The sequence below is a fragment of the Asterias amurensis genome, chromosome 8, assembly GCF_032118995.1.
Source record: "Asterias amurensis chromosome 8, ASM3211899v1".
Lineage (NCBI taxonomy): Eukaryota > Metazoa > Echinodermata > Asteroidea > Forcipulatida > Asteriidae > Asterias > Asterias amurensis.
Genome location: NC_092655.1, coordinates 11701057 through 11723785, shown reverse-complemented (window position 1 = coordinate 11723785; position 22729 = coordinate 11701057). Strand labels below are relative to the sequence as shown.

Sequence of the window (22729 nt, the reverse complement as noted above, 5' to 3'; positions counted from 1 at the left end):
TTATTTTGAGTAATTACCAATAGTGTCCACTGCTTTTTAAAGCCATTTACTTGTAGCCCTTAAAAGAACCCGGAACATTTATTGTCGATGGGCAGGGGTTAACCCCAGTGTTTCTGGCTGGTTCACACAGCAAGCACCCTTGTTTACAGGTTTCCTCGGGCTTGTGAGCTACAGTGATTAAGTTCACTGATGAGGCATCCTTGGTTTCATTAATAATAATGAATCTAAATCTCAAATAGCTCATTGAAATCAAGAGGATTGGAATAAATTTACTCTTCCAAATTGTGCATCATTCCTTCAAGTTTTAAACTTAAACTGATTGATATATCTCTGCCAGGTTTCAACCCGCAGAGCATGCCTCCTGCAGCGTTCAACCAGCAAAGCATGCCGCCAGCAGCGTTCAACCAGCAAAGCATGCCTCCAGCAGGTTTCAACCAGCGTAGCATGCCTCCTGCAGGGTACAACCAAAGGATACCTCCAGTGAACACGCCGTATGACAGCTATGACTATGACTACGACTACGTTCAGGAGGAGCCTATACAGAGACGCAACAGGGAAAGTGTCATGGCCGACATGCAGCAGTATAACAAGAAGCCAAGAGTGCCTACTTACTTGTAAGAGTTGATGCAGCCGCCATATTGGCTGTGACCTAACTTGACTATTTCCGTTTGAGAGGTTGGCAGAGACAAAGAAATCATTGGTGGTGGGCTTAATCCTAAAAGGCAGTGGACACTATTAGTATAACTCAAAGTAATTATTAGCATAAAACCTTACTTGTTAACTTGAGGTCTCGAAATCAAGCATCAAAAAGCACACAACTTCTTGTGACAAGGGTGTTTTTTCTTTCGTTATTATCTCGCAACTTTGACGACCGATTGAGCTCACATTTTCACAGGTTTGTTATTTTATGCATATGTTGAGATACAGCAAGCGAGAAGACTGGTCTTTGGCAATTACCAATAGTGTCCAGGGTCTTTAAAGCCCAGTCATACTTCCCGCAAATGCTATACAAATTTTCACGTCACAGGGCTGTTTTCGCAGCAAATGTTTCGCAGGAATTCAACTGATGCGAATTATTTTTTGCAAATTTGTGATGTCAAAGCTTGTATCGCATTCACAGGAAGTATGAACTGGGCTTATGAATTGCACTGTATCTGTTGATGTAAGCCTACTGAACATACATTTTGTGATATTGGTGATTTTGGAGAGTACTTTAACCATTGTAAGTATTTGTTTCTAACCACAGCACTCACTATACTGGACATACCGATTGTGCACACATTTCCTTTTGATTGTGTTATACAATAATAATACTAAAACCATTCTTATAGCGCATATCACCGTGAGGTCCCTATGCGCTGTAAAAGGAAATCAACAATTATTGTACAAAGTAAACAGATGTTTTTAACCGGGTTTTGAATTGTTCTGATGTCTCAGCCGGTTTAACAACCTCCGGAAGACTGTTCCATAAGACTGTTCCAGAGCGGGAACCGTACGACTTGTACTGACTTATTGATATAAAAAAAAAAATTATTTTGTCTTCGGATTGTATACATATTCCCATAGTTTTTTCCCCTTATAATTGAGGTGAGGCAAGGGCATCAAATAGGGAGACAGCTTAATTAAGTTTTGAAAAAAGTCTTCTTTAAATAATTCATTGTTTTCTACAAAGGCTTTGTGATTTCTACCCAGACATTTTAAAAATGATATTGTTTGTTTAGCTCTGGTCTTTTCAGTTTGCCAAATACAAGTTATTTTGAGTGAAGAAAAAGGTTCAGGTGATTATACTATTTGGTTTATGTCAAATATACTCGTTATATATCATTAAGTTACTCAGATGTTATTTTAAAGCCATTGGACCCTTTCGGTAAACACCATTGTCCAAGGCCCACACTTCGTGTATCACAACTTCTATATCAAATAACAAACCTGTGAAAATTTGGGCTTAATCGGTCATCGGAGTCGGGAGAAAATAACGGGAAAACCCACCCTTGTATCCGCGCGTTTCGCCGTGTCATGACATGTGTTTAAAATAAATCCGTAATTCTCGTTAACGAGAATTGATATTGTTTTACTGTTTTCTCAAAAAGTAAAGCATTTCATGGAATAATATTTCAAGAGAAGTATTTCACCACTACCTTCTGTAAACCCTGTAAGTTATTTGTAAATCTGTGAACTTTTTTTTTTCTGTTCCGAAAGTGTATAATGGCTTTAAAACGGTTTTGATAAATATAATGTCCAATAATCTTTTGACTATTGTCATGATTGTGAATAGAACAGGTCAGAAATAATCAGATAATCTGTTTATTTAGATTGTATGTAATAAATGTTGATTTACCAGAGTTAACTGTAAAAAGAATATATATATATATAAAATCAGATTTAAACTCATAAAAAAAAGTTTAAATGTTTTCCCATTCAAATTCCAACTGTTAGGATTTTCAGTAATATCTTTAGTTTTAGATGTTTAAGTAATGCACATTTAAAGGATTATTACATAATTGGTTTTTGCCAGCAAAACAGTTGCTGGCAGTGTAAGCACACAATACACATGAAAACTGACAAACCTGTAGAATTTTGAGATTGATCGACCATCTGGGTCACGAGAGAATAGTGAAAAACCGATTACTCATTTTGCATTGCATTGATGACAAAATAAAAATAAATAAATGCTCACTGAGCGATACCTCCAAATGCGAGGTTAGATTATTTATTTCTCATCAATTATGACATTTCAGACAGAAATATTTCAAGGGATGTTTTCTACTATCATCATCATTAGACGGTGTAAGTTTTGTGTAAATCTGTGATCTTCACGATTTTAGTTTCTTACCAATTCTGTAACGTTCCTTTAACATGTTTAAGTTATATTTAGAGTAATGGTTTAGTTTTGAGGATAATTGCACCATAGCGAGTGTTGTGAAAGTAATAGTATAGGTTTTCCTGGTCATTTTTGGCTATTGAACATCACGTGGTTGTATTTTGCTCAAAATTGAAAGCTCTTCAAACCTATCATGACATTTTGGTTATTGTGAAAGCAAATGCAGTATTTTTCCTCGCCTTCTACCTCTAGGACCCCAGTTCGAATCACACCGAGGGCACTTCGTGAATAGACCGATCCATTAGGCTCCGCCCACAACGCACGTGTGAGCAAGAACATGTGAGCCTCTCCAATGCCTTTCTGCACAACTCTGACGCGTACACCAAGCATACCTGCACGCATGTCGGACCTTATTTGTCGGACCAAATCAAATTCGTGAAATTGCTTCTTTCTCGAAAACTACGTAACTTCAGAGAGATCCGTTTCTCACAATGTGTTATTCTATCAACCCCCATTACTGGTTGCCAAGTAAGGTTTTAAGCTAATAATTATTTTGAGTAATTACCAATAGTGTCCACTGCTTTTAAAGTAATTGCAGGCCTGATACTTCATAGAAGCAACCAGTATAGTCCTTGGCCTCACAACCAAGATAAGTTATGTGATATGTCACAGTCTGCAGCCAACCATACCAGGAACGCCACAGCGAACCCATCTCTTAGCAATCGGGTGTACTAGGTTCTTTTACGTGCATTACAGACCACAAACAGCCTATAACTTTAGACTCATCTGAAAGAAGAAGATGGCACAAATGTCATAACTGTTATTTTTATTGATTATTAACTCAGTTTATCATAAATCTGCATATTTTGAATAGTTATAAGGGTTCCAAATTAAAATGGTTTCTTTGGAAGACAGATCATTTTTAAATACAAGTTTTACTATTTTTACTTTTACTTTATGGTAGATTTTACTCGGAGTCGGTGAAGATGAACAAATTTTAGTCTTGAGCACATAGTAGTTTTGTATCCTTAATTTATTTCAGAACAAAATTTTGTTACAGAAAATCTTTGTTTAAAGGACCTACTACAAACATATATTTCCTTTTTGTGTGGTAATAAATGCAAACACTCAGAAAACTGTATTTCTGATTATATTGTATTATAACACACCTCTTGCTGGTTGGCTGAAACACGGTCACGTGGGATGAACTAATATAGTCTAGTGATGTTTTGCGGGGAACTAGTACCCGAGCGGGCACTAGTCTTTGAAAATAGTGCCCGGTTACAGCACCCTCTCTTGACTTGAATCATGAACAGCAACTACAAAACATCCTTTCCTTTTCCAAATTTCTGTTCTTATTTGACATTTAAGACCGAGCTGTGTTATAAAACACATATTGACTGGCATAATTCGGTAACTAGTGTATGGCTATTCCCCCTCGGGCCTGTGAGTGACCAGAAGAGGGGCCTATTTCCGTACACTTATAGACGTACACTAGTTACCTCATTGCCAGTCAATATGTGTATAATGTTTTAATGTCATTTATAAATGTAGCAGAGTATGAATCAAATATTCAATCAGAACACTTTTGGGTCCAAAATACATCCATTGGAAAAACTGGTAACTTGACAGATGCAAACTAGTACCCTTTATTTGTTTACGAGTGCAGTAGTGACATTTAAGTAAAAGTAAAGACTTACACTGGGTAAAAACGGGGTAAAACCAAATATCAAATTTAACATCTCTTAAACTAGAGATCTGTAATTGAACTGTAGAAGTTATGTCTTTGCTAACTCGATGGCCGACTTAAAGAGAAGTTGATTTGCTTGTCGTAGTTTTTCGATTTCTGTTTCCAGTTGTTGACGAGATGAGTGAGAGGTTTGGTTACTGTCATTCATCTACATGAAAAAAAAAACAATCAGTTGTAAAATCTGTGTCATTCAATTATATTCGTTTACAGTTATAGCAGGGCTGGGTTTTTTTTACACTGGACCACTGGCCGGTGATTTTAGTGTCAAAGAAGGAAATGATTTATTCGTTTTGTTTTTTTTGCCTTCTCTGTTTTTCCCCACAGATCTCATTAATTCATTAATTACCCTTTCTCCATTAACCACCTTTGATTTAGTGCTTCCACCGTTATCCAACTATAAATTTATGGTTACACCACTCCCCCATCTCCTTTAATATTACCTTTTGTTGTTCATCTTGTGCTGCCTCTAACTGTATTCTGCTCTTTTTTTCTGTTCCCTTTCCAACTGTTTGCTTCTGTTAATACACTAGTATAATTGTATGTGTGTGTTGTGTCTTTAAAAAGACTAGGACCATTGTCGTACTTCTTATCATTGCCAAACATATACAGACCCTTTAGGCAGATTAACCAGATGAAAAACTTCTTGTGACAATTACCAAACTTGATAAGATAATTCTCATAAACATTTTCTTCAAGACTAAAGATGTCTTCTTACCTGTTGGATTGCCTCAAGGAGTTGTGACTTTTCCTCACGGTCTATATCTCCTAATGTCGTCGGCACCTTCAATAAAATGAGCATATAATGAATGAACTTTGTACACTCGGACGTAATGAAGGAATTGAAGTGAGCTGATATCATGACTTTAATCTAATTTTACGTCCGTGGATCTTGATTGAGAAAGACTTAAAGTCTTGAGACATTGGCCCTTTTCGACACCACGGCTTGGGCTCCAGATTTGACTCGGGTTAGCTTGGCCCCATGGTTGTTTAGACAAATACATGTACATGTATTATGAGTGCTTTACGTATGTGCTCAAGGCTTCAGAAGAGAGAACGGAGTCTGAAGCCGAATCCAAAGTTGTTGATTTAAAGATGGCCTGAGAATCAAGCTCTTCTCGGGCCACATCGCACATTGCAAGACCGCACACACCAACAATATTATCTACCCTTGCCGGTACCCGTTTACTCTTGGGTGATGCACAATGTGACACAAGTATCATGAACCTGAATGGGACATTCAGATGACTCGGCCAGGGGTGAGTTTTGGCGACCCCAACCAAAGGCGGCCCCGTCACCGCGCTCAACCGAACGAGCGAAAAACGCTCAACCGTTGACCAATGTTTCTGGTTGGCAATGATACGGGAGTCTTGTGAAATTACACAGCTAATGGTGTCTCACCTGGTATGGTATCCTGACTCCTATTTCTCCCTGTGCACTAGCATCCCCATCTGATTCTGCAGACTGGAGGTGCCTCTTGAAGGGTTGCAGCAAGAAGTTTGGTTTGGTCTGACTATTACTAATAGATGACAACACGAATGATACATTGGTAACGGCTCCTGCGTATTAAAGAAACAGAATATTGAAATAAATGGACTACTGATACAGACTGCGACAAATCTTGAGTGAGAAGCTATGTTGGAGATACAACATGTACAATAACCTTACTGTACACATAGAGTTATATATAAGAACTAGAGGGCGCACTGATGATGCTTCTTGCACAAACGCAACGGGACCGCAAGGAGACACGCGTGCGAGCCATTCTGTACACGCGCTGAATAAGAAACACATGTTGGAGTTTGTTTTTATTGAACGCTACGCAATGCTGTTTTTTCAACTTACAAAATGGGCTCACAAACACACGCTAAGCATTGCCTGTTTGTTCAACTTAGAAAATGGCCGCCTGCGCGCATGCTGGGTCGCATATATAGGCCAGTGCGCCCTCTAGTTCTTATAATATATAACTCTAACCCTGTACACCAGTGTCAGATGTATAAACAGAATAAACCAATGCACCCTTTGCTAGCCTGGTATGTTTAGTACTTTTGTGGCAGTCTGTTATACACAGGTATAAGAGATGCCACAAAAGTACCAAACATACATGTACCAGGCTAGCATTGGGTGCATGGATTTCTTCTTTATGCACCATTGGTATTATGTAGAAACCAAATGGCTTCTATACTGTGGGCGTTATTTCTCACAGTCTCATGTGGAATATTTCAAGGAGAGAACTGTACTTGCCTTTATGGTTGATTGTACGTACACGTTGTCTGCTGTGAATATGCCATATGCAGGCTGTCTGGTCCTGACTGCCAGATGCCAACACTGTACCATCCATAGACACTGACAAACAGGTCACAGGTTTACTGCAAAAATAAAATGTACATCAATGTTAGATAATCATTTGAGGTTTGCAGTAGGTCCATTTGTTTCGTAAAAACTACTCAGCGGCAGTATAATATATAGCAAAACAAATTCTCAAAAGAACATAATCTATCCAGCAAGTATATATGGGATAGTCCTTAGTTTCTTTGGTGTTTAAATCAGCAAGTTATTTCTTTTGAGCATCACCAAGTGTGTGTTCAACCATGACGGTAGTGCCTTCACTATATCGGCTGGCTGAACCGTTATTCTTTCTCTCAGTTTACACATTACACCTAGCAGCAGCCAGCAGCATTACATGTAGCTGTAGTTTGATGAGTATACCAAGCGTGTTAATATTAGTTTTAGATTTTTAAGAACCGCACACACAAAAATAGCCCATATAGTGAAGGCACTGCCGTCATGGTTGAACACACACTTGGTGATGCTAAAAAAATAACTAGCTGATTTAAATACCATAACTAAGGGCTACTACAGATACACACATGGTGTTATAGTGAACCAAATATACATATTTTACACTGTTTTAACTAGACTTGCATCCTAGGACACGGTTTCCATGTAATTGTTTGAAATACCTTTCTGGAGGCTCCCATTGTTAGTGTCTTACCTGTGACCGTGAAAAATAAGTGAATCCTTTTTGTCCGCTGATGAAGCGGCTCCTTGTATATGTCTCTCCCTCTGTTCCGACTGTTGAGTAATTAAGGTAAGAAATACTATACTATAATATAATAATAATATTGAAGTCTTATATAGGGCACGTATCTACTAACAATGTACTCAAGGCGATTAGTATATACATTTTCACAGAAAATCTGAGACCCAACTATGTAGCACCTTAAAAGGGTTTCAAGGTGCTACAGCGCATACAGCAGCCACAGCCAAGAAACGCAGGACGAAGCAATGGTTAATTGTCTTGCTTAAGGACACAAGTGTCACGACTGGGGGCACAAACCTACACTCATCAGAAACACCAGAGTTTGAATTTGGTGCTCTTAACCGCTCGCCATGACACGCTGTTCAAGATTTTGATTGTCTGCACACTTCACTTATGTTCTCCACTATGCTTTATCTTTGAACAAGTTTCATACTCACTGAAGCATACAGGTTGACTTGGTAGATGTTTCCGTCTGAACATCCAGCGAATAGATGATACTCTGCTGTGTCCATGGTAACCGAGCAAACAGGTGCATCAAATACAAAGTTACAGAGAAGCTGGCCCGAGGCCAAATCCCACAACTATAGGGCAAGGGAAATATCAAGTTGACGTTAGTAAATCAGGATAATTGCATTGCGTCTTCCACTATATGAGGAAATAGAACAGAGCCCAATTTCATGGCTCTGCTCACCGTAGCCGAAAAAATCAACACTAGCGGAAGCAGGGAATTCCGCTCTAATGTCAAGCATATTATTTCACGGGTTAGCAGGAAATTTTTGCTTGGCCCGTGCGTTCTCAACACAACTACATTTGTAGGCATTCTACACTTACACAGCTAGCGATGGCCAGATTTTGATGTATTTAAAACAAGGTTTTACAGGCATTTGGTATTATGGTATGCTAAAAATGTGGGCATCACTACATTGGCTAAAGATGTTAAATCGAACAGGGCAAGTCCTTGCAATTATACCTACTTGTGTATTCTTGGGAATTAAACAATATGTGTGCCCTTTAACGAGAAACTATACCTTGCAGGTTTGGTCATGTGATGCAGAGACGACCCTTGACATTGAACCTCCTGTTCCGCATTTCACATCGGTGATAGGCAGAGCGTGCTTGGACCATACATGTAACGGCTCGCATGGCTTACTATTTTGACCTTGCTGAAGAACACTGACAAAATTGAAACAGGTATTTTTGTAATAATATGGGAGGCTAATCATCCTTACTCACAGCTGTACGAGCTGAATTGCAAAGGACACGGCTACAACGTCTACGAGAAGCAGGCATGCAAGGGCGCCTTTGGCAGCCAGCCACATCGACCTACAATGACCACAGAGCACAGCCAGAGATCAAAAGTGTTTGATTTTTCCCGAGGGAGGCAAACCGGAAAGTCTGGAAACAGCAGAGAACCACTGCACAACTTAACTCACATATGGCCAAGTCAAAAAGCTGTCAGTGTAGCTGGGCCAATGATTTGGAACAATCTCCCTACTGCCATTTGGGAATCTGTTAATTCATCTATGTATTTCATTAAGTTTTGTACAGGATTGCTTTCATGTGCCCTATATGGCAAAGCGCCTTATAAACTTTAATTGTTATTTTATGTAAACCTGATTGCCTACTGTATACATGTACCTATGATCTTTTGGGCTTTCATTAGAAGAGAACACAACTTATACCTTGCAACAAACCACACCATAACGAGGTTATCTTCTCCGCCTGATATTAAATGACTCCCGTCATCGGTGAAACAAAGACACGTGACCTTCTGGTAGTGACGAGACAGAACTGCTAGCAGATCGCCGGTGCAGGTCTGTTTGGAAATATAACAACAACAACAGTCATTTATAGCTCCAACAATTGGTTCACAGAGCTGTACACTTATACATAAGAACAAATGCAAACAATCAAAAGTACACAGTGCACACTGCATGCAGACAACCAAAAGTAAGCTTTCCATCTCTGTGTTTTGATTGGTACGCGGTGATGTTTGTCAGCTGTAATCACCTCAGACCAATCAAGAAACAGAAAGCAATTACTTCACTGTATGTTTATCCTATAAAATCATTGTAGGCCTATCCAATGAATCCACTGGTTCTGTAAAACCAGTGCCTGCCTTTACACGCAAGGATATAAAGACAGGGGACCAGTCTATTCCCTCACCTGCCATATGTGAATCTTCTCAGCAATACCCGCTACGCATAGTGTGTTATTAGATGAAGCAACGAGGCAGGACACCACTCCTGGGCACACAATACGTTGCTGCTGTTGCTCCTGTGGTGAGAAGAATATTAAGAAAATAATTTAATTACAATGGTGTAATGCTTTTAAGTACAATTAAGATTTTTATTAACCTTGCAGGGCAAGTCATAACTGATCTTATGCACTTACAGTATGGACTAGTTAATAGTAAAGTCTATATTGCAACCTGGGAAAACATACTTCTCAAGGCCAGTCCCTCATCAAGGGTACAAAGCTTTTTTTTCATATCTTTCTGAAACCTATACTATAGTACTCCTAGAACTATTTCGGTTTCATCCGCTATCGTTTCCCGGGAGATGATAGCGGACGAGACCGAAATAGTTCTAGGAGTAATAATATATTACCCCTCATATAAATAAACAGGCTAGCTTATTTTATTTCTTTTCTTATAGTTTACCCAAATAATGTTATGTTCTATTATGACCTTTGACTCATCACATACCTCAATCACACAAGTTCCTCAAGAGTCTACTCTACATAAGTTTCTGATCCCTTTTTACAAATACAATAATTAAATTCAGAAAAGTTTCCGGATAACTTTCCGTATGGCGCCACCACTTTTTCACTCATTTTTACAAAAAAGGGATAATTTCATTAAGGTATGGTAAACTACTATATTTACATTATTTCATATTAATTGATACTTGATACTTGAGGAAGTAATCCCTTTACAGCTGGTGGTCCCAAGCTAAACTGGGATGAAAAAAAGGTGGCGCACCCCAGTTACTTGGTCTATGGTGGGCCATAAAGAAACTTTTCAAAGCTTCCAATTCCGTATCCGATCCTCCCTATACATAAAATCAGATTTCATTAATGACTCATTATGAAATAAAAGTTATCCTAAATTAGTAATTAAGTTACTAAAAATAGAGTCAAACTCAAATGAGTTTGTGTGCAGTAGGGGGAGTAGTCATATGGTAGGCCCAAGCTTTTAGCCAGGATTTGAAAATAGGGTGTCCAAATTTGACTTGATTGAAAAACAGGGCGTCCAAATTTTTGGGGAAAATTTTCAGCTATCATGTAGCCAGGTACATGACATGTACCACAGAGCTATTGCATCTACTGTGTGCTCAACTCAACGTATGCTTTGGGTAGCCAACCATGTACGGACAAATTTCTTTTCCACTGTCTTTTGTTTTTTGGGGAGGACTCTTCTAGATCTTGTGTTCTTTACCCTTTTTACTTTAGATGGCCATGGTACAGACTGATGTTGGTCGGAATCGACATCAGTTGGGAGACTTGGCTTGTCTCTTGGTTCGAATCAGGGAAGTCGAACTCACAATGGGAGTGGGACGAGCTGTTATTTTGCCCTGAGGGTCCCGGTTGTTGCATGGGGTCAGGAAAATCACTGCTAGAACAGTCACTCGGGTCACTCGACACTGGATCAGGTGACTTTCTGGCAAGATGTTGGAAGAAATTTGTGATTTTCCTGTCCCCATGATGAAGTAGGCTACAACCATTCATATGACAAAATAAATTGTGTGTGAAATGAAAACCTCGGGTGTCTGACGTGAAATTTGATACCATTGCCGGCAAACAATGAATGGGCGACAGTATAAGATAAATTGGTTGTACATTGTATCTTGCAGAAACATGCAGCTGGCAGATAGTAGCAATTTGGGTATTTCTTTCGTTTTGCTTACAATAGGCCTAACTGGTATTGAGTCTGATCAAATTTATGTTTGTTTTTTCAATGGCCAGATACAAGGTTCAGTAAGCTTGAGCATATTTCTTTTATTTATCCCACACTTTGTCATCAAAATAGTATCATTTATATTTTTAGCCTAAAATTCTGGCATATTTACAACGCCCAATTTCATATATCATTACAAATCAGGGTATGGATCTGTGGGGTGTACTGTCTACCCATGGTGTGAACATGGGCCTTTCAGTTACACAATAGAGTTCTATTACACACACATAAAGTGTCTTTTTAAAGTGTCTACTGCACATGACTGTTCTTACATGTGTGCATATTTAGCTAGATCCCGCCCATTTCATTCTAGCTAACCAATAAGCATCCATAATGCACATGGGGTGACCTTTCATTCATAAAACGGTTGTGGATGGGTTGTGGTTTGTGTAGTATGATCCCATTGTGGTCTGCAGTTCGGCGGCAAGGCGGCGCACAAGGCTCCCACACAGGGGAGGTAAAATGATACATTGTGTTACTTCTGCAGTGTCTGTGGGAGACCGCCTGGGCGCTAGAGTCTTTTGATGTTTTTTTTTTCAAAGAAACCCTGGTATTTCAGGATCAATTGTGGAATCTTGCGGTTGTTTCTGGGACTTTATATTTTTTTAAACAGCCCTTTGTGGTTGCAAGACGGCTAAATTAGGGAATACATCAAGATACTTCATCAAAACCATGATTTGCCGACAATTCGATTAATCGCCTAAGCTTAACAGGGCGTCTTCAAGGGCGTCCCACAGTTTTTCGGGCGTCCAAAAATGAAATAGGGCGTCCAAAAGACGCCCGGACGCATTGCTGGCTAAAAGCTTGGGTAGGCCCTAGCTAGTAGGCCTAGTAGTACCGAACAGATACAGACAGGTCAAATGAGATATTCCTTTTGGTAAAAATGGGTGAAAAAGTGGTGGCAGGATACGGATATCTTCCCATACATTCCATCAATTTACATTTGACACTGTCATTTTAAATGTGTAGCACATGTGCACGTCATCACACATGCATGAAGAACATGACGTGCACTGCATGCATGACGAAATAACATTACAAACATGTGCGACTAATGCGACTACCTTTTTCTGAGCAGCCCACACGTGGATTATGGGTTTGCCAACAGCAGCCGATATCAAAAAGTAGCCATCTAAAAGACAAACACTTCGAGGAGCACTAGATCCACCTTTGAAACTCTTAATAGCAGTGCCTGTCTGGAAATCCCAAACACAGAGATTCCATAGCATTCCACTTGCGTCTGAAGTTAACAAAATTTCCATGGGGGCCGCCATCTTTAAATGAACAATAGAGGGCGCTGTCATGGGTTGACAGTAGGGAGGACGGTGAGTCACGTGTTTTGACAGGTAGCATTATTCTCGATCTCAGGTTCAAGATCAGAGACTCGTAAAAAGAGGAAGACAATTATTTTTGAAGTTTTCTCTCCTTTTTGCGTTAAAACGTGTTAACCGTCTCAAAGCACTTTACATTAAATTTATTTTAAAGGCAATACATACCCGGTAACGTGTTTTGGGGAACCGGAGGTCTGGGGGAAAAGTTTATAAGCAAGTTTTAAAACCACGATGATTTTTGTTGTGATCTTACACTGTGTGAGGAGAACCATTTCACTTCGAAGATAATGGAAAAATGTTTCAATTTGTAATATTATCCATCATCTCATGTTGTGTATTTGGATGAATTATTCTTCCCGCGTGATCAGTGACTAAACCGATCTGGATTTTCCGGCCATTTATAAAAAATGCCGCCCACATTTTTGAAATGAAATAAACAGTTTTTGAGTTTAATTGTATAATAAACGAACGGTTCCAAACCAAAGGTATTTGGTTCCTATAAAAGCATTATTGTTGGAAGCGTTGTTTATCATGATTAGACTAAAAAATAAAACTATTATAGGCCTATTATGAAGAAAATAACTCAGGTGGTAGAGCGCGTTTGAGATTAGTAGGCTATAAGTTGCCGAAAATCCAAAAGATAAAACCATATCGAGGATTTTTGCCTCAAAGCTCAGAAAAGAATAGCTGCGATAACGTAACCTTCCTGTACGCCGTCGGCAGAAGGGTTACGTTATCGCAACTAAGAAAAGAAAGATACAACAGCTGTAAGCTTTGGAAATTGGAAGCGATTTTTTAATTTTTTTTTTTTTTTAAATAAATCGTTTGTGGCTGATCTGTCATCAATGAGATGGCCACACCCGCCCACCCATTGTTGACTTCGGTGCGCCAGATTTGTTCCTGAGTTGACATTTTTTTAACACTATCCCCTGAAACTAATTAATTGCAATTTTCATACAATTTATAGAAGTAACTTGATTCCATAGATTGGGACAACCCCACAACCGAGTTTATGAAATTTAATACCGTAATTGGTGCAAACACACCGCGATTAGCAAGTAAACGCCAACTACTTGTTCGGTATTGAAAAAATGACGAATAGGGGCTAGGGCATGACACTAGTCTGGTAATCGATCCTTATCACCTGCCGCGTTTTACTCAACAATGTCGAGTCGGGTACCCGATCAAAGATTAGGCCATGATGACTACGATGAAGAAAGATAGAAGACTCCCTTCAAACACGTAACAATTCGGTAAATATATCCCTCAACGTTCATATTCTGTCTTTGAGATTTAGTAGGCAACATTTTGGAACAGTTTTTTAGTTGTATGCTTGGTTTGAGAGGTATGTGTTGCTAGGAAGGTGAATTTTTGTAAAATGTTTTGCCGTTCGTACAAGTTGTGTTCTCGGTGCACAGTGCATATTTGTGGCTATGCATCATCAGTGATGCATACATGTGTTTTTGTGCAGACAACACACTGACTTTTGTGTGTTGCTGGTTGTGTGCGGCATAATGCTTTGAAGTCTGACTGCTACTTGCCCAAGTGCGGAAGTGGAGATAGTTACACAAAAGTGTGGCAAACCTTTCACTGTTTTACATGAATTATAGAATGGCATGTTTTCATTGTTTTCCTCATACATTGTTCAATTGTTTAACACATTAAATAATTGTCCACATTTGTTTTCACATGTTTTATCATTGGAACTTGTTGGACAGTAAACAACACATTTCTTTATTGATTTGATTATTTCTACTACTACGTGCCCTAACATAGTGACAATACTATCCCCAATTACAAGTTAATATACATGGTGTACCCCTCATAAAAATGTTGTTAACAAGTAAAAAAGGCAATAATTAATTGTACTACGACCTCCTGGCCAATTGAAACTAGTTGTCATTTACATTTTTTTTTTAACAAGCCAGTTCATTAATTGCTCTTGTTACAGCTGTTTAGTGGTGTTAATCTTGGCATCGAGGTAAAATATTGTCTGCATGTACACATTGTATAGAACAGTTTTTATTCATTATAATGAAGTGTTTTTTTTATACTGCGCATCAATATTTCCATCGCACAATCTTCGGCGACCGACTAAATAAACCAGCCTGCAAACAGACCAAATTAAAGGCAGTGGACACTATTGGTAATTACTCAAAATAATTATTAGCATTAAACCTCACTTGGTAAAGAGTAATGGGGAGAGGTTGGCAGTATACAAAATTGTGAGAAACGGCTCCCTCTGAAGTGGAGTAGTTTTCGAGATAGAAGTAATTTTCCATGAATTTGATTTCAAGACCTCAAGTTTAGAACTTGAGGTCTCGAAATCAACCATCTAAACGCACACAACTTCGTGTGACAAGGGTGTTTTCTTCTTTCATTATTATCTCGCAACTTTGATGACCGATTGAGCTCAAATTTTCACAGGTTTGTTATTTTATGCATATGTTGAGATACACCAACTGTGAAGCCTAGTCTTTGACAATTACCAATAGTGTCCACTGTCTTTAAGTGATCTCCTGTAGGGAATCTATATGCAAACACTACCCATGGCTGTGTGTAAGTTGCATCAAAGCCACCCAGGATCACTTAGTCAGTTCAGCACAAGATACCTGACAGAACAGAACGTAAACCATTTGACATTGTCTTTGTTGAAAGCATCATCCGAGAGGTGGTTACAAATGTACGAACAATCATATAAGCATGAGTAGTTTTGTTTTAAACGTAATGAGTTTCTAAAGTCTTAAAGCCATTATACACTTTCGGTAAACAGTATTGTCCAAGTCCCACACTTCGTGTATCACAACTTATAAATAACAATCCTGTGGAAATTTAGGCTCAATCGGACATCGGAGTCGGGAGAAAATAACGGAAAAACCCACTCCTGTTTTCGCGCGTTTCGCCGTGTCATGACATGTGTTAAAATAACAAATCCGTAATTCTCGCTAACGAGAATTTATATTGTTTTACCGTTTTCTCAAAAAGTAAAGCATTTCATGGACTAATATTTCAAGAGAAGTTTTTCACCATTACCTTCTGTAAACCCTGTAAATTATTTGTAAATCTGTAAACTTTTTTTTTCTTTCCATGTACCGAAAGGGTCCAATGGCTTTAAAGTACTACTTCTACCTTTCCCTTTTTTTATATAAAATATGTAGAGAAAGGACCTCTTTGATCAGACTCTCTAGATGTAACACGGCTCATTATTTGTAAATTATTTACTGGAGTTTTCTGAAGCTGGTGAGAATGTAGTCTATCATAAAAAAAAAGGACTTTCTTAAATTTCAATATTCCCTCACATCTGACTGTACTAAACAGCCAAAATAAACAAACAATCAAACAATAAACATTACAAACAAGCAAACAAACAAGAATCAAACAACTATTAAACAAACAAACAAACAAAGAAAAAAAAAACACCAATAACAACAACAGCCACCCACCCATACTGTGTAGGTGTACATGTAGACAAACTGAGTGATAGTTGATTTTGTATACAATTTATAAAAGACTGACATTCACATCGTGAACCAAATACACAGCAGCGGATGAGGAAGTTTAAAGGGTCAATTAATTACTGGAGAAATCATGAAGGAAATTGTCAATAATGACTTGTCGTTTGGCCCATAAAGGCAATTTTCTGTTTCTGCGTCAAGAACTGAATTCCCTGAACATGTACGTTTGACCTACAAAATTAATACATTATGTACAAATTTCTTTTAAATCATAACCACTGTGCATTCAAAGAGAGCTATTTGGGGTGACTACTCTGTCAGCAGGGCTTGTGTTTGGTAAAAACAAATCTACAATACAGTCTATGCCTTAGTTGGTGCAGTGTTTACTTTATCAACAGTACATGGCATCAGGAAGTGCCATATTCCTTCACATTTTTTGTATTTTTTTTTTTTTTGTCTTCTTGCGTTTGTTTAATTTGCTGATTTTTATCAAAAAGTATACACTTTACTGGGAAAACATTACTCTACATGGAACAAAAATACAGTGTGCTACTGGTCCATTGGTGTATTTGAAAGTTTACAAAGTGTCAGTTTTAAACTTGTTCTGCACCACAGACAGAGAAAAATCCATTCAGGGAATTCCCCTAACTTGTTTTCAACCGGCCGGTTGAATAAAGTAACTGTAAAATGTGTAGTTTTTAAAATCAACATTTTGAGTTGCACGCAAATTTGTCATGAACACATTTTTCGAGAAAAATAAATCCCCTAAAACAACTAACAGAAACAAATTTGTGAAAGACTACTCCTGCCACGATAGTAGTACTCCAAAATCAAAACCCATAGGGCCTATGAGTTGTGTATGATGCCTGACTGCCTCAATCCGTACGTGTACAAATTGTGTATTAGGATGCCTGACATTACATGTAAACATTTAAACTTACTTATACATGTAGTTCTGGTTAGCAACCAACATGACAAACAAACAAATCATAAGGACAACACAACAAGGGGGCGTACATGATACTTGAAGTTGTTTTTGATGTTATTTATGCAGTGTTTTGTTTGTTAGTTTATGGTCCATAAGACATTTAGTTCAGGGTTGCTATTTTGACAAGGAGTAATAGTTGAAATAAAAATTGGATGAGGCACGAGGACTAACCAACCATGACAAAATGAACTCGCCTACATGTTTTCAACTGAAAACTATTATGTCTACATATTTTCAACTGAAAGTTTTATGCCCACATATTTTCAACTGAAAACTTTTATGGTTCGCTCAAATGTGAAAAAGGGCTTTTCTGACTGACTGCTGGTAGAATTAATATATTTTCTTATTTTTGTATTATGAGCTATCATTAAAATGATTTGTATTGTTCAGATTGATGTTAAAAAATGATTATTTTATGAATCAGAAAGTTGGAACGCCTATTTTTAAAAAGATTAGTCAAAGAAAGCATTCGTAAAGGGATGTTGTCAGGTTGAAACGGATCAATTCAGATGAGTCAACATTTATCAGCATTTTTGTATTCTGAAAACAAAGCATTGTCATACGTACATGTACATGTACATGGCTAGCATGTGTACCGGTACTGTAGAGTGTCCTACAGGAGACCCCATTTAAAGAAAAAAAGGGTAAACTAAAAACTTATCCTGCCCTCAACTCAGTTGCGCACAAGGCATTTCCTGGAACCTTTAAAGGGAAGGTACACGTTTGTTAATTGTGAAAGACCAGTCTTCTCACTTGGTGTATCCCATCATTTAGGCCTAATGCATAAAATAACAAGCCTGTGAAAATTTGAGCTAAATTGGTCATCAAAGTTGCGAGAAAATGATGAGAGAAAAAACACCCTTGTTGGACGAATTTGTCTGCTTTCAGATAGGAATAAAAGACTTCTGGCTACAAGTATTTTATTATTTTAGTGAGAAATTATCTCTTTCTCAAAATCTATGCTACTTCGCTGCATTAGGACCAAAACTTGTTTAATGTTTTCCCTTGATATGTGCTGCGAAAATGATTTATCCTTGGAAAACTATAGAGGGCGCACTCAATTGGCAGTTACGTTACCACTGCAATCTGTTGACAGATTTTTGTGGAGTTTTGTTTGGACCAGTTGTTGATTTGGAGGATGGATGTGGTTTGCATTTTGTCCAACATACAAAAAATGTGTCCAACATAATTAAATGTGTTTTGATGTTTAATTGTTTTTCACTTTGACTTTGTGACACTAATACGCAAAAAGGTATTGAAATAACTGGAAGTACATGTTTCCTGTACTGAAATTAACATGTTGAAACTTTTTGTTCTCTGTTTTTGTGCATCAGAATTGGTTTAGGTCGTTTGTGACACAAGGTTTTTGCAAGACTTTAGCATGAAAGTCTTGAAAGTAGAACTGAGCAGATTTTTACATCTCATTTTGTCATTCAAAGCAACACTATTTTTCATAATTCCTACCAACTCCTTGATTTTGTTTTCTTCTGAACAGAGCTCATCAAACCTATGTAAAAATGCAGATGATGTAAGCCTTCGTCATTGGCGTGTTGTCGGGAACATTGAATATGACGGGCTGGGTGCCAACTGTTGAGGCTAAATATGCCGTAGGTAAGTTCAGATCATGGAATTTCAGAGGGCAAGTTATATTTTTCTCCCGATGCACCTGTACTGCAAAATCTTAGGTAATATTTTGAACGGGCACCAAGGCCAAAACAGTGGCAAAATAAATTTTGTACACAATGTCCAGTGGCTTGCCCTTGACCTTTTAAGTTTTTTTGGCCGGCTGGACCAGTTGGCTTAGATCAGCTTTTGAACATCATCTTTTTTACTGGTCCATATTAATTTTAAAATAGGGATGCTTTTTAATACAGATGGACCAGATGGACCATCTGGAGAGCATTTTGACTGGTTGTCAAGAAGTTCCAACTGTAGTATTTGACCAAGACCAGCAGACCACTGTATTCGCTATTCAGATGCGGTAGTAGGCCTATATTACTTAGTGGGGCAGAATTGTGGCATACATGTAGTAGGCCTACAATGTAGTAAGCATTGAATTGTGCTCACAGTCCAGCGGTACTGTTTCTACCCTACTGTATTTTTGAGAAAGATATTTGATCCCAGGACTACGACTGTCCTTTACATTCGTGTAGGGGATACTGAAAAAGCAATGACAATCTTTTTAAAAATTGTGTTATTTGTTTCTTTTCTTCCTATATTTTTTAAAGCCTTGTGTACATTGTACTTCACAAAAAAGTATACAATTACATTTTATATTTTAATGTGTTTTAAAAACACTTTCCTCGGCATGTGTTTTAAAGCCATTATACACTTTCGGTAAACAGTATTGTCCAAGTCCCACACTTCGTGTATCACAACTTATATATAAAATAACAATCCTGTGGAAATTTAGGCTCAATCGGACATCGGAGTCGGGAGAAAATAACAGGAAAACCCACTCCGACCTGTTTTCGCGCGTTTCGCCGTGTCATGACATATGTTTATAACAAATCCGTAATTCTCGTTAACGGGAATTTATATTGTTTTACCGTTTTCTCAAAAAGTAAAGCATTTCATGGACTAATATTTCAAGAGAAGTCTTTCACCATTACCTTCTGTAAACCCTGTAAATTATTTGTAAATCTGTGAATTTTTTTTTTTTTCTGTACCGAAAGGGTCCAATGGCTTTAAAGTTGCACCCTGTCAAATATTATCTTTGGTTACCATCAGTTTGATAGTAAATTTGCGTTTCTTGCCATTTACTGTATGAGAAAAATCAGAATAATAATTAGATACATGTAAGACAACAGATTAATAAATAATGGCAAAAAGTACAGTGGACACAACATCAGTGATATACTTTGAAAAACCTGTTGTTTTGCAACATTGTTGTGTGTACACTTCGAAAATGTGCTGCTGTTATTTTCATAATTGTTGTTAAATGTCTGTGTACAGATCCAGACATGTTTGTATCTTCATAGTTGACTTTCAAGAGCCACTGATACATAAGTACAACTTCACAAAGGCCAATTATTTGACAATGCACTTCCATTCACTTCAGTTGTTTTCTTTTCTACCGATATGTGTGTGCACAGTGTACAGTAGTAGTTCATTTGGCACTGGGCTTACAATGGAGATAAACATAGTGGTCACACTCAGGTGCAGTTCAAGGCCAGACAATAGAATCTGCTTTGCAAAGGGGGGAGGACACTAGTCACAAACACAATATTTCAAGTGCATACATGTACTTAAACTGGTGAGCTGTTTCAGCTAAGCAATGTTTTTGTGGTAAGCCACTAGCTGGCATTCTGTCTGGAGCCCTTACCACACTCATCTATGGTTGGCCTTCGACCATTTAGGAGACAACATTTAACAAATTTACCTTTAACACGTTTTAATATCCTCAACATCCTCAATTACAAACTGGAAGTTTCCTGTTTGAGAATTATGACAGCAGAAACCTGTCATGAGTACTTTTTTTAAAGGGAGCTGTGAACATTTTAGAAAAAGTGTGTTAACCGTCGAGTGTTATAAAAAGTGAGCAACATTCGTACAGTCCTCTTTTAAAAGCCTGTTTGCTGTGTTTAGGCCTACATGTAATAGATGTTTAAATGTTGTAAATAGTGAATTGTGGCATCTAAGTATGCAAGTCAGCAAGTGGAAAGTTTTGCGGGAACATTTGTAAAAGATGATTAAGGTTAACTTCTCGTCAAGTATGAAATTGGGCAGCATTCTTCTCTTTGGTAATTTGAACACAATATCATAAAGTTTCATGTTATGCCTAGTTTAAAGTCAACAACCAAAGCATGATAGTCTTGCCAACATCACCCAAAATAAACTGTCATCATGGAGCAGCCATATTGTTTTTCAATTCCATTCAATCCAATCAGCCAATGGAACTGAAATTTGATGTACATGTACATGCCTGAAATGGCGAGTTCGGCTACAGCTACGGCTAGATTGCGCACGTCAGCCTATTCTTCAACATTGGCAGATGCGCTGATCTAGCCGAAGTCATTGTTTCGGACACGGCCTACGGCTGGAAAGAAAATAGGCTGGTTCCTTTTAAAGAATTGTGAGTTCAACCTGTTATTACAGTGTGTATGTACACACATGTAGGGAATCTAACATTTATAGACGGCTGCAGTGTGATGAAGGTCTTTTGATGGATGTGCAACTGCAAAACATAAAAACTTGGTAGTCCGTTTAAAAAGATACATTGTGCATTGTGTTGACAGAGCTACAATTTTCCTAAAAAGAGATGGTACAATTAAATGTGCAGTACATGTAAAATGAAAACTTGGTGAAGTTTTAAATCTTTAAATTTGGTGAAGTTTATTAATTTTTAAATTTTATAATTAGATGTGACCCTAATTACCCTAATTACTATTATAAAAAGGAACATGTTTGACTCATGTTTTTGGTTGGTTGTCTTTTCCTTCCTTGCAGCTATTTATAATTTTGAGGGCATCAACTCCTTCGAGCTAAAATTGAGCGTCGGCGATACTGTCCAGATACTGGAGGAATGCTCAGGTAAGTCAAGAGAGGGCGCTCTATTTGAGGGAGGGCAATATTTAAACTGTTTGTTTTAATAGGTGTTAGGTTTGCGTCGGGGATAAAGAATATTCATTTTGGTTTTTACCCACACCTATGTGTGTTAGCACTGTATATTCAATACTTTCCGGAGATCTGTGAAAACAAATCGCAGGCATATTACTCGGGTGGGATTGGAACCTACGACCTTTGCAATTCTAGAGCAGTGTCTTACCAACTAGACCACCGAGATTGCCCAGTGTTTGTTCTAAATTGAACAGGTCTGAGATGTGTATTGAGAGAGTGGCGACAACTTGTCATTAGAAGCCATTTTCAGTCCAAAAAAATAATCCCACCCAGCACACAAAGGGTGCCAGAATAGACTGCTTTGGACTGAAAATTATGTTCAGCAAGCATGTGACCACAGAAAACAGGTCCCTTCATCTTGCAACTCTCTCCAGTACACCATCATCATCATCAATCGTCATACATGTAGGCTACTGCCTGTTGCACAACAATCGTCCACTTCTCCTGGTTTGTGTGGCTTGTGCAGGGGTGATTGTGCGTCGATGTATGGTTGCGCAGTTAGTTCAGCCACGCTGAGGCCAGTCCACCTGGTGAGGCCGTCGATCCAGCGAAGGTTTTGGTCTTCCAACTCTGCGACGGTGTCCAAGTGGGGTTCCATCAAGTACACTAATTCATTATTTATAAAAACACATTATTTATCATCAAAACTGAGACTTACTTGTGTCATACGACTCGAGTACCATATTTATGGTACTCGTACTCCACTAGCAAAGTACATGAACTCAAAGTCCATACTGGAGACTCGACTTAACCTGTACAAAAAAAA

At 38.2% G+C, this 22729-nt stretch overlaps 3 protein-coding genes across 4 annotated transcripts in view; 2 read left to right on the top strand and 1 right to left on the bottom strand.

Moving 5' to 3' along the window:
• The window catches only part of LOC139940329 (prominin-1-A-like), a 105344-nt gene extending 101359 nt beyond the window's left edge, over nt 1–3985 (top strand). The window contains exon 23 of the mRNA XM_071936535.1: nt 338–3985. Within this exon, the coding sequence (XP_071792636.1) occupies nt 338–618 (281 nt within the window). The 3' untranslated portion in view covers nt 619–3985. The remainder of the gene's footprint in view (nt 1–337) is intronic.
• Nucleotides 3620–12844, bottom strand: LOC139940330 (WD repeat-containing protein 18-like). Its single transcript, XM_071936536.1, has 10 exons — nt 12634–12844; nt 9778–9888; nt 9294–9427; nt 8640–8784; nt 8049–8192; nt 7564–7643; nt 6813–6937; nt 5970–6127; nt 5287–5352; nt 3620–4719 (listed from the first exon to the last, which is right to left on the bottom strand). The coding sequence occupies exons 1-10, from the start codon at nt 12841–12843 to the stop codon at nt 4600–4602; spliced, it is 1293 nt and encodes a 430-aa protein (XP_071792637.1). The 5' UTR covers nt 12844; the 3' UTR covers nt 3620–4599.
• A 1251-nt stretch (nt 12845–14095) lies between these two features.
• The window catches only part of LOC139940932 (dedicator of cytokinesis protein 1-like), a 74855-nt gene continuing 66221 nt past the window's right edge, over nt 14096–22729 (top strand). For both annotated transcript variants that reach the window (XM_071937334.1, XM_071937333.1), the window contains exons 1-3: nt 14096–14153; nt 18839–18954; nt 21793–21876. In XM_071937334.1, coding sequence (XP_071793435.1) covers nt 18912–18954; nt 21793–21876 — 127 coding nt within the window. In that variant the 5' untranslated portion in view covers nt 14096–14153; nt 18839–18911. The remainder of the gene's footprint in view (nt 14154–18838; nt 18955–21792; nt 21877–22729) is intronic.